The sequence below is a fragment of the Aphis gossypii genome, chromosome 1 (assembly GCF_020184175.1).
Source record: "Aphis gossypii isolate Hap1 chromosome 1, ASM2018417v2, whole genome shotgun sequence".
NCBI classification, from domain to species: Eukaryota; Metazoa; Arthropoda; class Insecta; order Hemiptera; family Aphididae; genus Aphis; species Aphis gossypii.
This window is the reverse complement of record NC_065530.1, coordinates 40,666,858-40,690,062: the sequence shown is the minus strand read 5'-3', so window position 1 is coordinate 40,690,062 and position 23,205 is coordinate 40,666,858. Positions and strand designations below refer to the sequence as shown.

General features: G+C 28.5%; 3 protein-coding genes across 9 annotated transcripts in view; 2 read left to right on the top strand and 1 right to left on the bottom strand.

The window, feature by feature from the left end:
• The first annotated feature begins 4,026 nt into the window (after positions 1-4,026).
• Positions 4,027-14,280, top strand: LOC114120566 (neuroendocrine protein 7B2). Of its 4 annotated transcripts, none has more exons than XM_027982511.2 (7): positions 4,027-4,195; positions 5,339-5,444; positions 10,084-10,339; positions 12,004-12,132; positions 13,308-13,459; positions 13,544-13,594; positions 13,709-14,280. In XM_027982511.2, the coding sequence occupies exons 2-7, from the start codon at positions 5,361-5,363 to the stop codon at positions 13,778-13,780; spliced, it is 744 nt and encodes a 247-aa protein (XP_027838312.1). In that variant the 5' UTR covers positions 4,027-4,195; positions 5,339-5,360; the 3' UTR covers positions 13,781-14,280. The 4 variants fall into 4 exon arrangements, with proteins under 4 accessions (XP_027838312.1, XP_027838310.1, XP_027838311.1 ...); XM_027982509.2 differs by having other exon boundaries at positions 13,308-13,474; XM_027982510.2 differs by having other exon boundaries at positions 4,030-4,535; positions 13,308-13,474.
• LOC114120565 (tetratricopeptide repeat protein 8) lies at positions 13,805-19,265 on the bottom strand. 2 transcript variants are annotated; one of them, XM_027982506.2, is made up of 9 exons: positions 19,121-19,265; positions 17,564-17,782; positions 16,454-16,620; positions 16,059-16,353; positions 15,702-15,976; positions 15,155-15,304; positions 14,882-15,053; positions 14,614-14,820; positions 13,805-14,148 (listed from the first exon to the last, which is right to left on the bottom strand). In XM_027982506.2, exons 2-9 carry the CDS (start codon positions 17,690-17,692, stop codon positions 14,032-14,034), a joined length of 1,512 nt encoding a protein of 503 aa, XP_027838307.1. In that variant the 5' UTR covers positions 17,693-17,782; positions 19,121-19,265; the 3' UTR covers positions 13,805-14,031. The 2 variants fall into 2 exon arrangements, with proteins under 2 accessions (XP_027838307.1, XP_027838309.1); XM_027982508.2 differs by lacking the exon at positions 19,121-19,265 and adding an exon at positions 18,872-18,948.
• Positions 19,266-19,448: 183 nt separating this feature from the next.
• The window catches only part of LOC114120563 (mitogen-activated protein kinase kinase kinase 11), a 30,357-nt gene continuing 26,600 nt past the window's right edge, over positions 19,449-23,205 (top strand). For all 3 annotated transcript variants that reach the window (XM_027982500.2, XM_027982501.2, XM_027982499.2), the window contains exon 1: positions 19,449-20,572. In XM_027982500.2, coding sequence (XP_027838301.1) covers positions 19,738-20,572 — 835 coding nt within the window. In that variant the 5' untranslated portion in view covers positions 19,449-19,737. The remainder of the gene's footprint in view (positions 20,573-23,205) is intronic.

Below are 23,205 nucleotides of genomic sequence, written 5' to 3'. Positions count from 1 at the left end.
TTGTCATATATTTTTTTTATCCTTTTAACAATTTTACTGAAAAAAAATTAAATTGTTCAAACAAACCTCAAAATAGCAAGAAATCAAATTAAAATTCATAAAGCAAACTTGGACAAAATTAGAACAAAATGGAATATCTGTATTAGAATATTAATTGAAAGTATTGGGACCAAAACTGTGTACCACAAAATTGTAATTTGTAGTTTTCGTAATTTTATTAAATTATTTAGTATATATTTTGATAAATATTAAAAAAAAAAAATGTTTAATGTATTAATAACTTTAAATAGAGCGTTAAGTGTACTAATATCAGAATAAGAAACAATTTTTAACTGAGTAAACAATTTAATTTTGTTGCCAGTCTCAACCTTAAAAATTGTTAAAAGGATAGAAGAAATACATGAAAAATGTTTATAAAACCATGTATTAATACAGTCGAACTTGTTTAACTCGAACTTTTTACTTCAACTAAGAATTAATCGAGTCCGAATGTATTTTTAAATATTGTATTGAAAAATTGTTTGGAGAGCAATACTCTTATTATAGGTTCGAGCGTCATCGTGATGTGTTTTTTTTTCAGGTAAAAAAGTTAAACAAGCTCAATCGTACTAATTACTAAAACGCAATCGTGTTGCGTTTTTTCACATGTAAAAAGGATAGGGCGGGTGCAATCATGTTCATCATTAAATTTAACACACCCATAATAGTGATTCACTTGACGTTTAATAATTTACGGCATTGCAGTACCCACTTGTCAACCTTTTATTAATTTGAATATAAAGGTATATATATATTGTATTAATATATTATGTAAATGTACTTGTAAATCGTAGGTATAAATTATTTTACTAATTTGTCAATTTATAGTATGAATGAGACGCCATTAATACATCTAAATATATCGTTAAATATTTTATTTTTAAGTATAGATACATTATTTTGGGATCCAGTTTGTGATTTGATATTTAAATTTCGAACGCAACAATAAGCTCCTAAACTTGAGTCGTAATCGATCTCCACCGATTCACAGCAGTATATATATTTATATATTTGATAATATAGACGTGAGTTAAATCCTAGTCAGAAATGGTTCCTATATAGGTATTATACACTATGAACAATATATTACATACATATGCAATACATTAACTAGATTAAGTTGATATATACACAGAGTGCTGTATTATATTAGATTTAGTCATTTAGATAGGTATTATGTAGTACATAATATAATATATCGTATACCCTACGGGTTACGAGACACCACAGTGTTTTGGACTTTTATCATGAGGATAATTGAATTGTCCACTCAATCCTGACGCTACGTTCTAATTTTATCAAATATAATTATTTATACGGATAAGAACACGTGAATCAGTATGATACGTAATATTACCTGTCTATAAAATAAATTACAGGGAAAAATAATTTATTCCAACAGCGTTATTGAAAAACATAAAATATAAATTATATTAAACCGATATAGATACATAGGTATGTATAAATGTACAATATACCTATTTTATGTATTTAATCCCCGATTCGGAGGGCATTAGTCATTTATTATTGTTTTTGTGTCTCTCGAGTCTTTTTACATTGTACGTGAATAAATAATACGGTAAAAACCCCTAAAATACATATACACAGCATATGATATAATATATATATGAATCACTCTTGAATTGAAAATTATCATAAATATTAAGTATGCGTTATTGTGAAAATATTCTCAGCACATACTTTTGTAGCACGAGTCGTAAGTGTACGGGTTATCTAAAGATTTAAAGGTATATGGAATCGGAAGTGCTGTAAAGAATCCTTTAAAAAAAGTATTTGATTCAATACTCAAATTCAAATACACTTTTTTCGAGTATTTTAGATACTACTCATTTTAACTGTATAGTATTTAAAATACTACTCAAATGCCTTAAAAATAATTTGGAATACTTTTCAAATACTTTTGGTTTGTTAAGTTGTTTATTTGTAACTAACGTAATATATAGACACATAGACATAGTAGGTTTAAAATCATTTTTTTTTTATTTATTCATCAAATAAAATATGTTATATTGTTATTGTTACATTTTAAAAACATTGTGTTTTCAAAATTTTCGTCGATAAACTTTGTTTTTACAAACATTCGGGTTTCCGATAACATAAGTAAAAAATACAGAATACCTACTAAATAAAACTATTATTCAATATTATTGTAGTTGCCAGTTGGCAATAATATTTTCCAACCAAATATTTCGAATAAAAATAAAATGTTCGAAAAAAAAACGAAAGTATTCAATATAAATAAATATTTAATACAAAAGAAAAGTAGTTAAAATACCATTGAAAATAATTAATGTTGAAAATATTTAAAAAAGTATTTGAATAATTTTATTTAAATACTTTTATTCAAATATTTTACAGCACTGGGAATAGGAATAGGCATTACTATACGGTTGCATATAGTTTTAATATTATTATTATCATTGGTTTTGTTACCTACGTTACATTTAAATTACTGTTTACTCTGTTTATACAATATATACACACCAAATACTAAATAGATAATATAATATTATGGTTAATAAATAATAAACTCAATAGTTACTACCTATACTTACTATCTCGATTTAAAATATTTATATTATTGAGGGCGTATTTTTCATTGGAAATATTTAAATAACCTTTTTAGCTTTTTCTTCAAAATTTGGTTTTTATGACTACGTATAATATATTTTATTCTATCTTTACACGTTCAATAAAATTATCGAAAATGTAATCTTTAAATCATTATAGCAGTAATAACATATAATTATGGTTACATATAAGGTGATTTACCAAGAAAGTTCATCCCCATTTTAACGTTTAAATGAGTTGGTATTCATAAAAATTTAAAATGTTTTTAGTGAATGTTATTATCAATTTTTGGAGCAATAAAAATATTTTATAATCTTCGCTTTTATAGTAGTTTCTGTGAAAAATTGATTATAGTTTTTACATGGGTGGTAAAAAAATAATAATTCTAAGTACTTGTCAAAAAATCCGTATAGAGAATTTTAATTTTCACCAAAATTATTATTATTTTCTAGATAATATATCGTTTCAAAAATTATTTTGCTTATTTTGTGCTATTTATAGGTATTTGAAATTGTCTGAATTTTTTTGTTTGCCTTTTGTTTGCACATAATAAGTATTATAAAATATAATTTAGTATATTTAGTTATTGATTTATAAAATCAAATGTTTAATTTGAGATTTAGTAAAATGTTCATGAAGGACATTTTATGTAAATGGCATACTATGTATAAATTAATAATATTTTGTAAGCTATAAAATATATGTAATAATTCGTAACACCAGTTCAAATAACGACTGATGTGATTGCAGTGCAATCGTTTCATCACTTGACTCTTTTCTAGACGTTTTCTTATAGTTATAATACATATTAGCAATGCAAATAAAATATAAGTGTTAATTATTCAACTATAAATCATTTTCTCTTATGATACATTATATTGCCACGCAGCAATATTTTCAAATTCGAATTTCCATTTCCTGCCTGGCTGAACGTTTGCTGCAATAATTTAGTTATATATATTTATATACTGTTAGGTTAGCGACGTCCTCGGACGGGTTGCGGGTGAAATCGGCATTTGCCTCCCCTTCAGTAGAGCTGATATTCTTTATTATCCTCTCTATATATAGACCTGAATCAATGGGTACTTGTACCGTTGCTATAGAATTATGCATTTATACTTTGTCATTAAAATATACTTTTATATACACCCAGAGCGCTGCCACGATTTCGAACATCGTCTGAACCAACGTCACCACGGGACAGACGGCTATAAATTATATTATTGCGAGAGGAATAAAAAGGAAATAGCGCGTTATTCGCGTGATGAAATAAATATATAACGTTTTCCGCCACGGTCAGTCACCGGGCGCGTTTTCTCGTCGGGGTGCCTCGTGGTCTTAGCTCGGTCGCCGTCGCCGCCGAGTTTTCCGACGGGGTCCGTAATAGTAATAATAATAATAATACGGCGCTATACGTCGCGCACGCCAAACGCCACACATACACGTCGCCGGCGGCCGCGCCTATTGATCCGCCGCACACACGACTTGCCACCCCGCCGACACGTCGTCTACCTGTGGAACACGGAGTGGATACACATATATGCGGGTCATATCGTTGAAAAAGGTAATTTAAAAAACGGTGAAAACTAATCCACGATACGGACGATAAAACAACACGTCGCAATAATGTACGTTACAGTTAGAAATAAATAAAACAGTTCGTACGTCTGCACGGGACGAACGGAACGTTCGCCGCGATCTCCGACATACCCAGTAGTTATAATCGTTATTAGTTTAGTACACCTTTCCATTTTGTATAAATACGGTTAATGATCTACGGACGCGATTAGCAACGATGCATTAAAACAACGTCATTCGCGGTTTTCCAATACGGCCCGGAAAAGATAGTGAATCGACAGCTGCATCGGTCCGTCCGGCCGTAAGGGTAGTTTCCGAGTTGGACGGTATCTATACACATATATATATAAATAATAATTTATAATATTATAGCACACAACAATAAGTTTTACGGCGATATTTTTGTTTTGCATTGCATGACGTGTGTATTGAATGTATATAGCCTGCGATCGTATCGTGTCGACACACGAGCACTACGTGACGCGAACATTTTACACGGTTGTAAATAACGAGTACAATAATAATACACTATTTTTTTGAACATCGTAAAATTTTGCACGGAATATTATACCTACTGCAGCGCGTCGCGAGTGCATTTCCTCGGGCCGGTGTACGCAGGAACATCGCGGACTGCATCAGCTGCGGGCGCCCGCGATCTGTATATAGTAAAAAAAAAAAAAATAATAATATAGCGATTAGCATATAACATGTATGTACACATATTAAATATAATGTATTGGCGGAGGGTTTGATATTTTTACACGACGCGCGAATGTTATTTAATGTTTAATCGCGCGCATACGTAGTAACGAGCGGAAGGTCGTCGTTGGGTATTGTCGTCGCGGGTAAGGACGATCGACTCGATCGAGAGAAAATCGTGGAAAAAACCACTCGTATCCAAAATCACCACCGCGGCGCGCCTTACTCGCGAGTCGTCGTCACGCCGTCGATATATATACATACTGCTTAGATATATATATATTATATAGATACATATTTACATTCGCACACATTTATATATTACATCATCGTCGTCATACGGTGCAGTACGCCCGCTCGCAGTGTACGCGTGTACTTACCCATAACTACCATCTGTCCGTTTTCATCTCCGTTTCCATCCATTTTCCAGGCATACGAAAAGCTCCACAATTATGGCGACAAACGTTATCATACTGTGCATTGCTTTGGCGCCCGTGTATGTCATCGCGTTTGGCAAGTACTCGGAAAATATAAAAGTGAGTACCCGTCATTAATAATATTATATTATAATAATGTGCTCAATATGTACAATGTGTTAGTTAAGAAAATAGCAAGACGAGTTAGATACCTACGGTCATGCATTCGATTAGCGAGAAGGGGAAAAATCATAAATGGATTGTTTTTTTTTCTTCTAATTTAATGTACAAAAAACAAAAATATTCTCTAAACTATATATATATATGTAAAAATATGATATAGGTGCACACTCATCACATATTTTATTAAATTATTGTACGTAAAATATTATGTTTAAATATTTCAAAATCAGTGTAAATGACAGTGAAAAGGTGATTAAATGTAAAACATTTCTTTTCGTGGTTTTAGACTCATCCTCATTTATAGTATTTTATTATAGTCACAATAATAATGAAATCGTGTATGATTAGGTACTGAAAACCAGGATTAGACTTGACGGAGAGCATTAAGGCACTGCAGTATCTACATATATTTTAGAGGCATCTTGTCCAAAAATATAGGAAAGTTTAACTTAAGGTCTTAATTATATGTCTAAAAAAACATATTGGTATTCCGAAATAAAAATGTTGATTTTTAGAAGTACAAAACTATATACCTACCGATAGATACTGCATAATCAATTATTTCAAGGCATAAATTAATGTGCTGTGACGCATATAACTGATGACTATCGACTTTCGTAGTTTCAAATATACGTATATTGCACTCAACAGCTCTCAAAATGTATTAATTTTCACGAATGTATTATTTAATTAAAATCAGCCAACAAGAGAAAAGTTTGCAATCTTTTACCTTCGGCCTTTAATAAGTTTAAAACCAGCCTTGATGCTAAAAATACTGTATCTAGTTAAAACTTATTATCGCCCGCGGATATACGCGTATATCTTGCACAATAATTAGACTATATAAGTCCATATGCAAACAGACGTTTTACGAAAGGTTCGAAATCTAAAAGAAAAACACCACAGAAAAAACCCCATATAATTTTATGTGCAGTATTGCTTATGTACGCCACACAACCGAGGTTACACGTGGAATACCTGTGAATCACGTGCGTGAATAAATAAACATTGCATAAAAAAACATAAAGCATGTAGGTAACCTCTACACAATTAGCAATTAACACTGTATACGGCAGGGTGTTTCGGTGATACAAATTTTCGTTAATGCCATTGTCTACCGTCCGGTACCTACCCCGGTCATTATTGACTAATGACGTACTGACACGTGGACATTTGACCCCCACTAGCGCACCACCATCTCTCGAAAAACATAACATTATATTTGAGCGTATAAGATTCAATGTTTAATTATGTATACTTATATCTAATTCGAATTTAACATGTTAAATAATTTTAAATGCTCGTCGAAATAAGTTCAAATGGAAATTCTATCTAGGTACGTAGAGATCATCTGGCTCCAAGAATATAGAAAAAAAAATGTTTGAAATTTCGATTTAGTACTTGAAATTTAATATGAATACAATAATCTACAGTGTCGCAATAATAATACAAGAAATTTAAAAAACGTCAATCGTACGATACGTAAGTGATGGTAAGTGCTGTCTATATAATATTCTATAATACTGCCTAGTGCCTACGATTCAGGATGGCGGTAGCGGCGCGAACCTAAACACAAAAAAATAAATATAAGCGTAGCTGTCACGACCAAGCATAATAACAGAAGTCAGAGTTTTCCTATTGCAAACCCGTATTATTTTTTGTCAAATTAACGGTAGTTCTATGGGGCTTATGAATTGACATTAAAGGTTTTATGATAATATTATATTTTACAGCATATAGACAACCAGTACACATATTGGATGAAAAAATATTTTTTTTCTTAAAATATTGTTAAATGGCATCAGTTATAATATATTGTGTTATAATTCATAAGCTCGTTACATCACAGCTTCAAATTAAAAATAAAAAATGATACCTTTTTCGTTATTGTAAAAGTAAAGGAGCTTTAACTGTCAAATATTCATACATCGCAGTTCGTATGTAGTACAACATTTCATTGTACATAATTTGAAAAATTATAAAATTAGAACTCATATACCTACCTAATTTATTATATGGGATTAAAAATGTAATAAATATTAAACAGATATAGTTATATACTTACATAAATATGTATATAACGTGGATAGTATTTGCTCTATTTTAATTATACTGAATACCATTAAGGTACTTTAAAATTAAAGGTGATGTGTACGTCAGTTGTAGGTATAATGTGTTTATGACGTTTATGTATACAGTATACACAATAGACTACATACAACATTGTATTATACTATTATATAAACATTATAAACCTTAAAATATAATATTATATAAATAGAATTTATGTTTTCCTAAAATGTATTAGACTACCTTGCATAACAGTCTTTTATTTACGGTTTATTTTTGTAAAAAAAAACAAGCATCAAAAAGTCCATTATTTACTTGTCAACCTTTTGTCAAAATAAAGTCTGTTTTTCCGACAATGAAATGTATTACGGACATTTTGTGGTGTAAGAGCAGCCAACCATATATCATTATGACTTATTATACGTGTACATACTTGAGTAATTACAATTTTTAATGAACTTTTTTAAATGTGGGTTTTTCATAATATAAAATAACTTATGTTGAACATAAAAAATTTAACCTAAATATCGCAACAGCTTTTATTAACTATAAAAGTCTTCACAATGTTTATTATAATAATTAATTGAAATTTGGTTGTATTTAATCAATGTAAAGGCATATTATTATGATCATTATTTTATAAGTATATATTTTTTTTTATTATGCGATAATAATTTTAACAGATTGATCCATTCACATTGTGTATTTTGGACTGAAACACTAGAAAACAGTTTGATTGCTGGTGCCTAGCACTGGTACATATCTATAGAGGAAAGTATATTTAAATAAACATGCAGGAACCATTGTGCCAATAAATACAATACAATTTACATTGCATAATTCATAATCAATCAAACTGAAAAATAGTAGTTTAATCGTATAATAACGATACACGAATGTCACATTATTCATATTATACGATTTTAAGATGGTTATCATAATTATAATTCGAATTTACCTACAAGTTATTATAAGTTATTAATATGAATTTTTTTCCATTTCTGAAAATATCTCACAACAAACTATTTCAGTTGGGAACTTCTTAATTTTGTTATATTCATGAATATTAATTATTACTTTTGTCTTTTATCCGCATTAAGCTTCTTGTTTAGCCCAGCTGGAGCTAGATTGCTAGTAGATAATTGTATTAAAAATAAAAAATTCTAAAATTGGTTTCTAAATTCGTCATTTGTAATGTGATAGCCATTTAATATTTACACCTCTAGTCAGTAATGATCGATATAAACGGCGGAGGAACCTATATAGTTATAAATTTTCGTTTTAATTATTCAATATTAAAACGTGTTAAGTGTTTTACCTCTATATGAAAGTATAAAACTACAAAATATTGATAAAGAACAAAACAGTAATTCCGATCAATGACTATATGTGTGTCTTGTGAATTGTGTGATACACCTTCAAAATCCATCAAAAATTTCAAATAGATACAAGTACCTATATATAGTAATGAAATATAATTTACCTATTTTAAATTGAATTTAATGAATATTTCATTCAAAATTAATGCTAGATTCAAATAGCTTTTGTTGAAATGACGGTAGAGCTTATGGTCTACCAAAAAATAAATTCATTTGAGCAATTCGAGGAAGAGGGCTTGGAAAGGATTAGCCCTTCAAACATATTGTGTATTATACTTGATGTATTAAAACTTTCATTAATTACCTAATATTTAATAAACGTGGTTTGTAGAAATTATTTTATAAAATTAAAATAATAATGCATGATGTATTTTCAAAAAAATATTTTTTGAGTAGATACAACAGAAATTGTTTTCATTATCATAAATAATTTCGATCGACTCTGCGATGTATGAATAAAGGTTATTCTCAGCAATAAGAAAAGTCAAGAATATTGAATTAAATCAAACTTAAAATTAGGTTAGATTCATAAATTTATCAATAATTTATATATTAAACGGGATTCATCTAAATAATTGTCTAACAAAGCAACAAACAAATCTTATAGGTTTGGATAAATTTACAATTTCGAATCGCTGGTTGCAATAATTATTATAAAATATACACCTAAATATTGTTATTGTTTTTAGTAATAGATAAATAATGCTATAAATATATTTATCAAATGTATTAAACACATAGGAAGTGAATTAGATAAAAATGATAAATACATAATAAAAAGTAATATATTCATTGGTAACCGTTTCTCGTGTACTTTCGTACATTTTTTCACATGACAGATTACATACGTTTTATTATACCTACTTAATAATATTATATACTGTATTGAAGTATATACGTCCCATTGCACTCTTATGGATACTCAATCCTATAGGAGAAGTTTGAGTAAATTTTAAATATAATACAATTTTTAAACACACGACGAGTAGTCGTAAACTGATCAATATTATCGACAATTATTTTATCGTTATAATTTTATTATTGTAATACATTTTTTTCGTGCGTCCGCTATGACGTTTTCATTTCCTCCTTATAAACACGTAACGTGACGAGTGATAATTCCGCAGGACTCTGAGTACGTCAGGAGTAAACTGTTGGAGAACGTCATCAACCAACTGGAAAAGGACATCGTCAAGTCGGAGATGGACGGTGGCAAGTACGACGCGGCGGCCAGGTACGGGCCGCGGATGAAGACCACCGAACGCGAACCTATCGGGGCCGACTACGACGACGCGGGCGCGGACGGCCGGAACGCGGTGCCGTCGATCCGGGACAACGAGTACGTGCAGCACGGCACGCTGTGGGGAGCGAAATACGTGAGCGGTATGTGCAATGTTCGTTTTCTTTCTACTTGTGTTACGAGTGCTATACGACTGGATGACTAAAGCCGGTAGTACAGACTCTTAGAATGAATAAACACTACTACTACCTATATGGCTTTATAACTTATAAGTAAATAATAAAGCTTACACGGTTAAACGTGTAAAAAAATTGAAAATAAACCTCGTAAAACGTCATTCCATTATCATTTGTTATATTAATTATAGTATCTTGATTTTGGTAGTATTTTATTATGCTATGTACAATTTGTGGTAACTATAGGTAGGTACTATAGGCATAAAAACCTGAACATTAAAATTTGTGTTTTTTGATTCCAAGAGAAGCGATTAATATATTATGTATCGGTTTAAGTGTTTTTCGTTGTGTGTATATTTTTGTATAACCTTCAATTTTGAGGTGGTTTCTAATTGAAAACAAAACTTACTAAAGACTTAATTGATACACATGATTATTAAAATTTAATAGATATAAAATTGGAGAAAATGAGAATAGATATTTACGTATAAGACGTGAGTTCTTGAAAAAATCGATTTTGTTTTTATTGTAGTGAAATTAATATTATTTATAAAATATATGACTTGACATAAACTTACAAACTAATATAAATTTTCATCAAAAATGTACATAACCATTTTCTAGACAATTATTTTTGCTCTTTGTTGTTACTTATAGATATTTGAAACTTTCGACTTTTTTTAGTTTTTTTAAATTTATAAAAGTTTTAATTTAACAGTAAGAAACTTGATATTTAAATCCAAAGTTTATTATGTTATAAATAACTTATAAGTTATTTTTACAAAAATTAAAAAGTATTAAAACTACATAAAGTTACCTACAATTTTCATTATTTTTAGAAACGTTTAGATAAAGTTTGAATATTAACGAAAATCGTTAAGAATATAAAAATTGTATAATAATTAAAAACTCATAAAATGTTTTGTTTTAGTTTTTAAAATTTTAAACTTAAAAAATGAATACAAGATTCTTCTTAAGTTTTGAGATTAAAAAAAAAAAAATTATCGTAAAGATAATCTATTTTTGATGAGCGATTGAAATTCAAATTTTGACAATTGATAATTAAACTTACCTGAACATTGTTCAGTAAACAATAATTAATAAATATTTTTTCTTGATCGTTTTTTATTATTTTCATTCGAATATTAATTATATAACTCGAAACATTCCACGGTTACTTCAATGTTCAAACTATGTTTTATACATAGACATATTTTTAATAATTAAATACATTTCAAGTTATTTATACCATGAATATCTATTCACACCGTTACAACATAGGCTTATATATCAGATATGATATAATAATAGTTAACAATATGTAATGTATGTATAGGTACAACGGTACAGCGTTGTTGTCAAACATAAGTTCAACATAGGTACTTTACGAATAATAGAAAAATAAATTACTATTGTAGTAATATAAATAAATTTTAAAATTCCCTTACCGAAATAGTTACCTACGCAGTTTTGTAGTTCAATATATTTTATATTTGGTTTTGGTAGGTAGGTAATAAATCAATTATAAACTAATAATTTATAACTTTTTAACTTTAGTTAATAACAATACCCACCTTTGTCTGTAACAATATCGTATAATTACCTTTGTTTTTCCCGTATACATGCTGCAGGCGGTGCTGGCGAGGGGGTGCAGACTCTGAACCCAGATAGTCCGACAAGAAACAAAAATGAAGTGAAAACCGACGCAGCGCTGCCGGCCTACTGCAATCCGCCCAACCCGTGTCCGGTGGGATACACTGGTAAGTGTATCTATTCATAATGTATTTTACTAAAGTATTAAACTCAGTTTAAGATTAGTAGCCAGTAGGTAACAATAAAAACTTTAATTTCAATAATAAATAACGAAGTTTAAACTTTTAATTGAAATATTATAGTAGTTAGTATTTATATCTAAATTAGTTTTATAAATATATTTTATACAATTTTTTATAGAAATTTCAAGAAAATGTTTTTAGAAACAATTTTTGAACCAAAGTAATAATACTGCACTTTTAAAATGAATAGAGTAAGTTTGATGATGTGTATGTTGTATTGACTTGTATAGTTGTATGTAATGTCAAGAGAGGCTTGAAGATCTTATGTTGATTTTAGAGTATTAATAGTACTAACTTATTTATTTATTAAAAATTAAATGGGCTTAGTCTTTGAATACAAATAAATAATTTAAGTTACAAAAAATTCAGGTATTTTCTATTAAATTATATAGTTAAGAATAAGAAAATAGTTATCAAACGAAACAATTTCAAAAAGCGTGTCTAACAAATGTACATTATAGAAAATTTGCTTTCAGCTCAGTAGAACCAATGTTGGATTTTATGTTGTTAACTTTAATATAAGAGTGAATTGATCCATAATAAAAGTTAAAGGTAAAAATATTATTTGTGTTTAAGCCTTGATTATTTTCAATATTTAAATTTTTAAACTAGGTATGAGCATTTTTAACTTGTAATATTTAGTATGCTCATATTATCTCGTAAAATTGAAATATTGAAAAATAAATCCAAGGTTCAAGTAGAGAAAATATACTTATCTTTAACTTTTATTTTATTCACTCTGATATTAAAACTAACAGCAGTAACAGCATACAATTGGTCCCTTGAACACAAATTTGCTATGTTGTATGGTTATAGCCTATAGCAGCACAATACAGAATTATTACAGCAAAATAATGCTCTATTACTCTAAATATAATAAGTACTACATTATCCAAAAATCAATACAATACCTTAGAAAGTCCACCACCCTCTTTGGTAGGATGTTATGTAAGGGAATCTGTCAAAAGGATCTTAACACAAAAGTTAATGTATCAGTAAACACTTAAATTAATCTTCACATTAATAAAAAATGATAAAATATCAACAAATAATTAGTTATTAAACATTGTCTCAAAGAACCAGTAATTTTATGCTTTTAGATGAGGACGGTTGTATAACGGATTTTGAAAATACGGCAGCGTTCAGTCGAGACTATCAGGAATCTCAAGAATGTATGTGTGATTCTGAACACATGTTTGACTGTGCAAGATCAAATACTGGCAACAAACACAATGTTGACGTGGATGAACTTGTAAGAACATTTCAGGTATTTTGAATATTTATTCAATAATATATTGTATTTAAGATGTTACAACATTGCATTTAATCCTTACAGGTAGATGATGAACATAAAAGTTCGGTTGCAAAAAAATTCCATGTTAAAAAGGTTAGTTTATCCCTTCTGGTTTTCTAGTTCCACTAATAATGCTAATTATTCATAGACACTACAGAAATATTATTTAATAGTTAACATAATATAATAGAACTTTTGTTTTTACAGGCTTTTAATCCATACTTACAAGGAGAATTTTTGCCCATAGCAGCAAAAAAGGGAATTAATATCGGATTGTAACATATCTTAATCCAAAACGACCAATTATTAATTCACTCTATATTAGACGATTTCAACAAAAATGTTACAAAGCAAAAAAAAAAAAAAACATATATATTTATTTCAACCAGTTTGTTTATAAGTAAAAAAAAAAATGTTACCTGATAGATAATATTTAATTATAATGTCATCCTTAATTACATGTTAAAGATTTGACCAAAGAGATACAACTATACAATTAATTAATAAATTATAGACTAAACTATTCATTTTTAAAGACTAGAAAAATATTTTTTTAATTCGTTTAAAATATCTCTAGAATTGTAATGATTAGGATATATTGAAAGCGACTTCTTTACCATAGCATAACTTGTTTGGTGATCACCTTCCTGGAAAAAGAAAATATTATTAATTTACTATTTAGTAATATAATGTATTGTTATAAATTATTTAATATTTACATAATATCTTATTTAATTTAAATATTTCTTTAATATACTACAAAAGATATATTACATTCATATTATTTGATGTTTTCTTTTGTGTAAAAGAGCTTTTATCCAAGAAAAGTTCAACAATCCAATCTATCATAGATATATTTCATTTATGTTTTAAGATTAATCAATATTTTTAAATATCAGTTAAAACATAATTAAGTTAAAGTAATAGTATACAAAATATAAGTTTGAGTAATGTAATATAAAATTCAAAAATGTTGTTTCTTATTATTGTTCTACTAAAATTTAATCTAAAAAAATGTAAATGGTTTAAATTTTTATTCAAAACCCTTATTTGAGATTTTTAAGTTTAACTTAACACAGTTTATTTATGTAGCTTAAGCACTGAGTCATTACCTCTTGAGCTAGTAAAGCTCTGTTATAATGTGGTTCATAAAGATGATCTTCAGCTGCTATTGCAGAGTTTAACAAGGATTCAGCCTGAGACACATTGTTTTTACGCCACTGTAATACAGCTAAGTTATTTAGAGCTGCACCATGGGAACTATTTAAAGATAATGTTAAATGCAAACTGTGCTCAGCTATATCTAAATCTCCAAAACCCTGAAAAATGCATAATATTAAAAACTATTCTTATTAATAGACATTTCATATAGATGCATACAATTGCCACATGACTGATATTGTACCAGACGTCAGCTGCATTATCATCCAACGCTAATCTTAATGCATTTTCAAAACAGGCAGTAACCACATCAAATTGTTGGGCATAGAATGAGCACAGTCCTAGGTTATTAAAGAGCTCAGCATTGTATAAACCCATTTGTAGCAGTCTCCTGTATGAAACAACAATATTATTAAGGTTTTAAATTTTAACTTAAACACAAAAGAAAATATCAAAAAAAAAAAAATTTTATTTAACACCTAGTTATCCTACCTATAATATCTTAGGGCTACCTCAGGCTGATCAGAATAAAAATGATGTAATCCAATACATGCAATAGATTCCATATCTGTAGCATCTAATTCAAGTATATCTCTGTAGTATTTAACTGACATTGGTATATTATTTAGACCTTCAAATATTCTGAAACAAAATACAAACCTAAATATAATTTTTTTAAATAAGTAATAATTACTTAACAAATTGTTAACTATAATATTAGTGGTATGTGTATAAGGCAATATAACTATTGCACATTAATTATAAAGCTGAATTAAATATAAATTAAAATTAAAAAGTATACTAATTTAATTTCTACAATGATAGGGGCCTCCCTTGTGCAATTTTATACAAATTTGCTTTATATTTAGTCAGCAGAATTGAATGTGTTTGGCTGTGTAATAGCAATGTGAAAAAAAATATCATCTATAATACATTATAAAAATAAAGTGCTGATACTACTTCCGTGGACGTTGATGAAATCACATGTGCCAGAAATATAATAAAAAAAAAATAAAATTACAATTATTTTTCGTTATACCTAGCAATCTCTATAAGTAATGTAACTTCATGCGGAAACCAAGACATGGCTTTCTGACAAATGTCTAACGAACTTAAAGGCTGGTCAAGGCGAATAAATAATCGAGAAAGACGTAAGAATACTTCAATATTAGGCCCATGTTGTAAAGCAGATCTAAACTGTGCCTCCCCATCTCGTAGTAATCCTAACATTACGTAACATTTGCCCAACTGCACTTTCCACCAAGGGTCCTTAAAGTTGCAAAATTTAGTTGCTTCCACAGCAAAGTCTAATGCCTAAATTAAGTATTCAAAATACATACAAATACATTTTAACATTAATAACTAAAACATTAAACAGCCATTCATATACCCTTACATTTCTAATATCATTCTGTTGATAGTAGATATAGTTGAATAACAATTTTGAAAGTTGTTTATCAGATGCATATTTAGGAAAATTTAAACGAGATATATTAATAAAAGGACCATCAATTTGAGAGACCATTGACGCAGTACCAAGGCGTATGTTTCTAGCTGTTTGAGAAGTCAATGGTCTTGAGGAACCAACAGTGCGTGGTGTCTTCAAAGCCAATTGTAAATTATTGCCACCAGCAGATGAAGTTGATGGACGAACTATACCACTTAAGGGTCTTCCACCAACTGTCCGAGGCCTACAAATAAACAATAGAAAATTATTCAGTTTTAATTTTAATTTTAAGTTAACTTTATGAATTAACTAAACATTAGAAAATGAAACTGATACACTCTTACCTTTGGTTACTAGTGTCTTGTGCTGTTCTTAAAGATGTACCTACTCTAGCATTTTCAGCTATTGCATCTGAGTTAAAGTAAGAATCAGCAATGCCTTCTTCTTCTGCTTCAATATCATCAATGGACAGTTGCTCAGTTAATGCACGCATTTTTAAAGCCCACGCTGCCTTAAAACAGTTAAAACACACAAAAATAATTTATGAATTAGATACAAGTTGAGAAATAAAATTTATGTAAGTTTGCTTACAATTAAAATACATCCAAATGTACTTGGAAAATTATTAAGAACTATAACCTTAGTCAAACCTAGGTATTAAGTATAAAATGGGCACAAATACATATAGGAAGAGTTCAATGTTCTAACAGATTATACTATTTCATTGAATGTATTTAAATGAGTGGAATCATACAAGAAAAAAGTTTACATTTAAAATTTTGATAGTAACTATATGAATCATTGTTAAAAACATAAAAATTACTCAAGAAAAACTAAAGTAAATTATAATTACAATAACTACTAGGAAGTTTACTAAGTAAAATCTTAAAAATATACCATAAAATATAAAATTTTATATTCCTAGACTCGACTCCTAGTTAAATGAGATAAATGGTTTATGGTATCATCTATTTAAAGTAATTATTTTTATGATTTTCTCATTTATTCTTAGTCTTGCAGTGTTTTCTGTGTAGTCTATATTTGATTAGTCTGTCTTAAGGGAATAACTGTTAACTATTTCTTTCTTGTTGAATCGTTTGATGACTATGAATAGTATAATATTTTACTATAGATGTTTGTATATTACTAGTAATAAAGTAGTTGTATATAGTATTTGCATGGTTACTTTGATTATTTTTTCATCTTATATGATAAAATATGTATGGTCATTCTTCCCAAAAGAAGAACTGGAGTCAATCTAAACTTTATAGGTGTATTTTATGACATTTATGTAAGAACATCTACTTAATTATAATATTATTTAATAGAATAAATTGGTTGATATAACCAAAATAAATATCTGGTGTACTGATGTTCCTTTCACATTAAGCAGAACTTATATTATAATAATTAAAAATAGCAATTATATGGTGATTAAAGTAATTATAACTTACTTGATCATAAGGGTTTTTTGATAAAATTATTGTACAGCTTTCAATGCATCTGTCATAGTTGTGTTTCCGTAAATCCATGCACGCAGAGTAGAAAGTATCGAGTGAAGCAATCACTTTGGTATCGTCCATTGTCAGGAAATACGTATCACTAGCTTTGAGCACCAAGTCTTATAGTCTTTTAAAATATTTTAATTTTTAATCCGTTTTATTGAAAAAGTGCTATACAATACAGAGAACAAAAGTAGTAAGCACAATATTGATACTGAAATTAAATCTTTAGGTAAGCAATAGTAGTAAATAAGATTTTAATTTATAATTTCTCTTAAAAGACATCAGTATAAAAATAACTTATTTTTCTCATGATTTGCTTTAAAAATATTTTTAAATAAATTATAACCCTCGTTAGGTATAAAAACATTATTTAAAAAGTACTGTAAAAATGAAATAAGAATAAATCAGAAAAATTAAAAAAAAATAAAGATTATTAAGACTCTTTTAAGATTCTACTAATAAATTTATTCGATAAATTATACACCTACATTTTAAAATAACCTATTTATAAATTAATAATTAATTTAGAAGACACTTCACACTAATACTATAACTAAATCAGTTGAAGTCAGAACTTGGGAGTTTGCCCACATTTTGTAAACTAAGTTTGCTGTCCACAGTCCACCAGCATTCATAGTTCGATATTTCAATATTTTTTCCGAGTTTTAAATGATTACAATAATGAAAATAGACAACTTCACATTTATAATTAAATGTAGCAACACTTACAATAAATTATACTGCAATAGTGAAAAGATGTTTAAAGGCTAAAGTACTATAATATAAAGTAGTAAGTACCTACTTATAATATACGTCCTACAAAACAATAATATATAACTTAAAAACGAAATCACAATGTAGATAAAATATAGATTTTATCGATATTATACTATCGTCAACGAGAGTAATAGTAAGTTATAATGTTATAATTTTATAATTATTTTATATTTACAAATGATGACAGTTTTGGTTGATTTATTGATTTTAGATTAAAGCATAAAATATAATGAAGTAGTAAGTACTATAGTCTATAATGAGATAAAATTGTGTCTTCACTAGTGTAAAGTGTTTCTGTAATTTCCATAACATTCGGTAATTTAAGATTTATATACTTAACTATTAAAATATCTAACTAACTTTTATTACATATTTATAAATAATTTTGATAATTGGAATTGTTTCACAAAATGAAAATGAAAACTTTTAATAAAGATGACGACGACGATAAAAAATAATAAAAATAGTAGGTGGATTTACCTTGAATTATATCATAGTGTAATAGATATTTTTAGATAATTAATAAATAATAATAAACATATTATTATATTATTTTTTGATTATATATTTTCGTATCAAACAAAAGATAACAGAGATTACAGCATTTAAAAATTCAAAATGGCGATCGAACATTCACGTTAAAATTAAATACTTAAGTACAGGTATTATAGTATTTTCATTATTTTCACCTCATTATTGATATTTTTCATATTCATTTAATGTACTTACGGGTTTTTTATGTTTATTTTGGTTTATTTTTTCGTTAAATTATAATTCGACGCGTTTTCATGGTAGATAATGAAGATACTTATTTTTTATTTTATTATCTATGATTCTAGTGGTGGTGAGCATTGAGTAATTGAGTATTGGTGACGTTAGCGGATACTGGATAGTATAATTCCGCCACGAAACGTTTTGCAGCCGCCGGACATCCAACGTTATAACAATTAAACAATATCATATTATTATTACATTGGAAATAGGCAATAGCTCTTGGCAAATTTATAATAGTGAGTAGTGACTTCACTGACGAGACGTGACAAGGCGCACACGCAAGATTGTACGACTACAACAACATTGATAAGCCGATCATAATAATAATAATAATAATAATAATAATAATAACACCGTGAACCACCAAATATTATAATATATGTGTTGCAGCCGGAATAATAATAATTTAACGTTTAACAACAATAATAATAATAACAATAAAAATATCGTACCTGTGCGACGACGACACGAATGACGAATCGCGCGATCGGTGGCATCTGAGAATGATGTCAGTGTCCGTCGGACGGGACCATCGCAGTGACGCTGTAGAAATCAGGTAGCAGCAGTAACGAATGCCTCCGGCGTCGACGTCCATGGAACACCTAGGCCCTGGTTTCGGAAGTCCCAACTTGCGCAATCCTTACTCTCCGTCTCGGACCACAAAGTTCCACGGCTCGAACGCCGCGTACGCGAACACCACTACCTCGTCGGCGTACTACACGAACAAGTACGCCACCAATCACCAGCACCAGACGGCCGCCGCCAACCTGCCACTGTGGACGGCCATCTACAACTATGAGGCACAGGGCGAGGACGAGCTTAGCCTCAAGCGAGGCGACATCGTCGAGGTGCTGTCCACGGACGCCAAGATATCCGGCGACGAGGGCTGGTGGACGGGAAAGCTCGGCGACAAAGTGGGCATATTTCCGGCCAATTTTGTCACTGAGAACAATATCTTGGAGAATGTGACTACGGTGGTGGGCAATGCTCATATCACCGAAATCGATTTTGGCGAGCTCGAACTTGAAGAGGTCATTGGCGTCGGCGGTTTTGGCAAGGTTTACCGCGGCTATTGGAACAACAAAGAAGTGGCTGTCAAGGCTGCGCGCCAGGACCCAGACGAAGACATTAGTGAGACAGTGAAGAATGTCAAACAGGAGGCCAACCTCTTTTGGTTACTGGACAACGAGAACATTGTGTCCATGTTGGGCGTCTGTTTACAAATTCCAAATCTGTGCCTCATTATGGAGTACGCCCGGGGGGGTTCGCTTAATCGTGTTCTGATGGGAAGGAAAATACGACCAGACGTACTTGTTGATTGGGCCATTCAAATTGCCAGAGGCATGAACTATCTGCATAACGGTGCACCAATATCATTGATCCACAGAGACTTAAAATCATCAAATGGTGAGTTAGCAATATTATCTATTATTGAGTTAAAAAGGCATTTCACTCATATTTGTCATCTGTCAAGTATATACTCAATGCATTTACCATAACAGAATTGGTTTGATAAGGTCTCTAAAACTTTGTAATTTAAATCATTTTTTCATAATATTATTTAATATTTAAGTTGGATATTTAACAAATAATTTGTTGTTTTAAACATTAATAAGTAGGTAACCTAACCTAACATATAATCCTAAAAATGATTTAAAGTTTTATAGAATAAATATGTTTTTTGAAGTAGTTCAAAAATAATATCCAATATTTGAACAATTCATTAAATTATAATTTTTTACATTATTTTTTTAAACTTTAACCTTGAAAATTTTATGAAAAAATTACAAGATATTGAACATTTGTAACCTTTTATGCTTCTAAATTCAATATTTACTTATAAAATATTTCATTGTAGACCTAAATTAATTATTTTAAAGTGTTCCTATTACCTACTAACCTAAGTGTGTCAAATTTTTATGAAGTACATAGTGCCGTAAAAACTTAGTGAGCATTGTACATGGGCTTCGAGTCTCTAATTATGGGCAAGTATAGTTAAAATATATTATTTTTTATCACTTATTTATATATAATATATATATACTAGCCGAACCCGTGCATTTCATTGCCCATTTAAAACGCCAATTCTATAAGTAGTATGATTATAGGTACTTAATAGGTAGGTATATCAGGAATAAAATATGAAATAATTTTTAATCCTATTTATATAACAAACTACACATGGTATTATAAATTATTATTTTTATTGATTTTAATCTATATACTAGATACCTCAATATAATATTATGTACTGTTTACACTCCTATTTCTTTACTTTTGATGCATACAAATTTTTGAAAGAGGGAGCACAGTCGATCACAAACACTAATAATCGAGACACAATTCCATTGTATATATTATTTAAAATGCGATAATCATTTATTTCTTCAAAAGCTTCAAATGTATATTTTTGGGAAAACTTTATCATTATTTGTATTTATTAGTGCAATATTATGTATGCATTGTAACACAATTCCAATGTATTCTAATTTTATGATAAATCATAATATAAAGATATTTTTCATAATATTGTTGCTTACCTAAATCGGCTAACTATTTTATAAATTTTAATTATTCTACTATTTATATATATTGAATCTTTATGCTGTAGGTATTACTGTTTGTTTGAAAAAGCCTGAAAAGGAATTCTTTTAAAACTAATTAATTTTAATACAAATAAATTCTATTGACTATTTTAGAGTAGTGGTTTTATAGTAAAATTATCATCATTAACTTATATTTCTATATTTACTTAACCAGTATGATAAAACTTAATAATTTGTTATTATAAACCATTTTGGAACTAATTTTTTTTTTTTTTTTTTTTAATGTCTTGATAACATTTTATTTCATAACTCCCAATAGTCTATTATTAATAGAAGTACTAAAGTAACTTAGTGTAACATATTTTAATTAATTTGACATAGTAATTTTAGTTTTTTAAAAAAATGTAGGTACCTATTGTTAATTTGTTAGTTGTTATTATTGGAGACTGACTTATCAAGTTAAAAGAAAATTCATTATATTTAATTCTTAAAAAATTGAGACTAAAATATAATATTATGTTATTTATTTATATTTTTAAAAGTTATCATATATTATACATTTTCAAGCAAAAATAGACAGATACTTCGAGCTAATATATAGCTTATATATATATAATATAGAGCTTAGATTTGTATGCACTAAATATACAACAAATATGCAAGCATTTTTTTTTATTTATTTAAAGTTTACAAATTAACTTATAATAAAAAATAAATTATTTATTGACTATAATTAATTACTTAAATACTTATTGAAAAAAACAAATAGGGAATTTTCTGAACAATTTTATGTATTTTTTAAATGATTTTTTAAAATCACAAACAATACATTTTCCACTAGGATTGCAAAATACTACTTTTCCGTCAGTAGTGAAAACCTCAGTGTCTTTGTTTGTTGAAGAAATCCATTTTCAAATTTTATTGCAAATTGAATTACTTATTTTCGACCTATTAACAATTTATGGGCTAAATGACAAACGACATAACTGAGTGGTATGTTGGAAACTAACCAGCAAGATAAATTAAGATTATAGTTAGACATAAACGATTATCATCATTGATTATTCATCTTATCTTTATTTTAGTTATTATTTAATGCCAGCTAAAATATACTTAATATTTTTACTCAACAAAATATTATTTTACACATTTCTTTTTAAAAATTTAGTGTGCAATACATTTCAAATTTTGTAAAAATATGCAAAAAAATTTTTTGCCAGTGTCTTTAAGTTATTATAAATTGTAAAGATTACTAACAAAAATCCAAAACTGCGAAAAGGAAAAATATATGCAATTGCATAGAAATCCACGCTCTCTCTATAATATATATATATATATATATATAGTTATTTTATCATTCATGTTCAGTTATGATAACATAAAAATAACGTTATTCTCAATAATTTTATTAAAACATTTTCTAAAACGCTAATACCAGATTATAAAAAAAATATATTAACTTAGGCACCTCTTTTATCATACTGTAGAATAGTA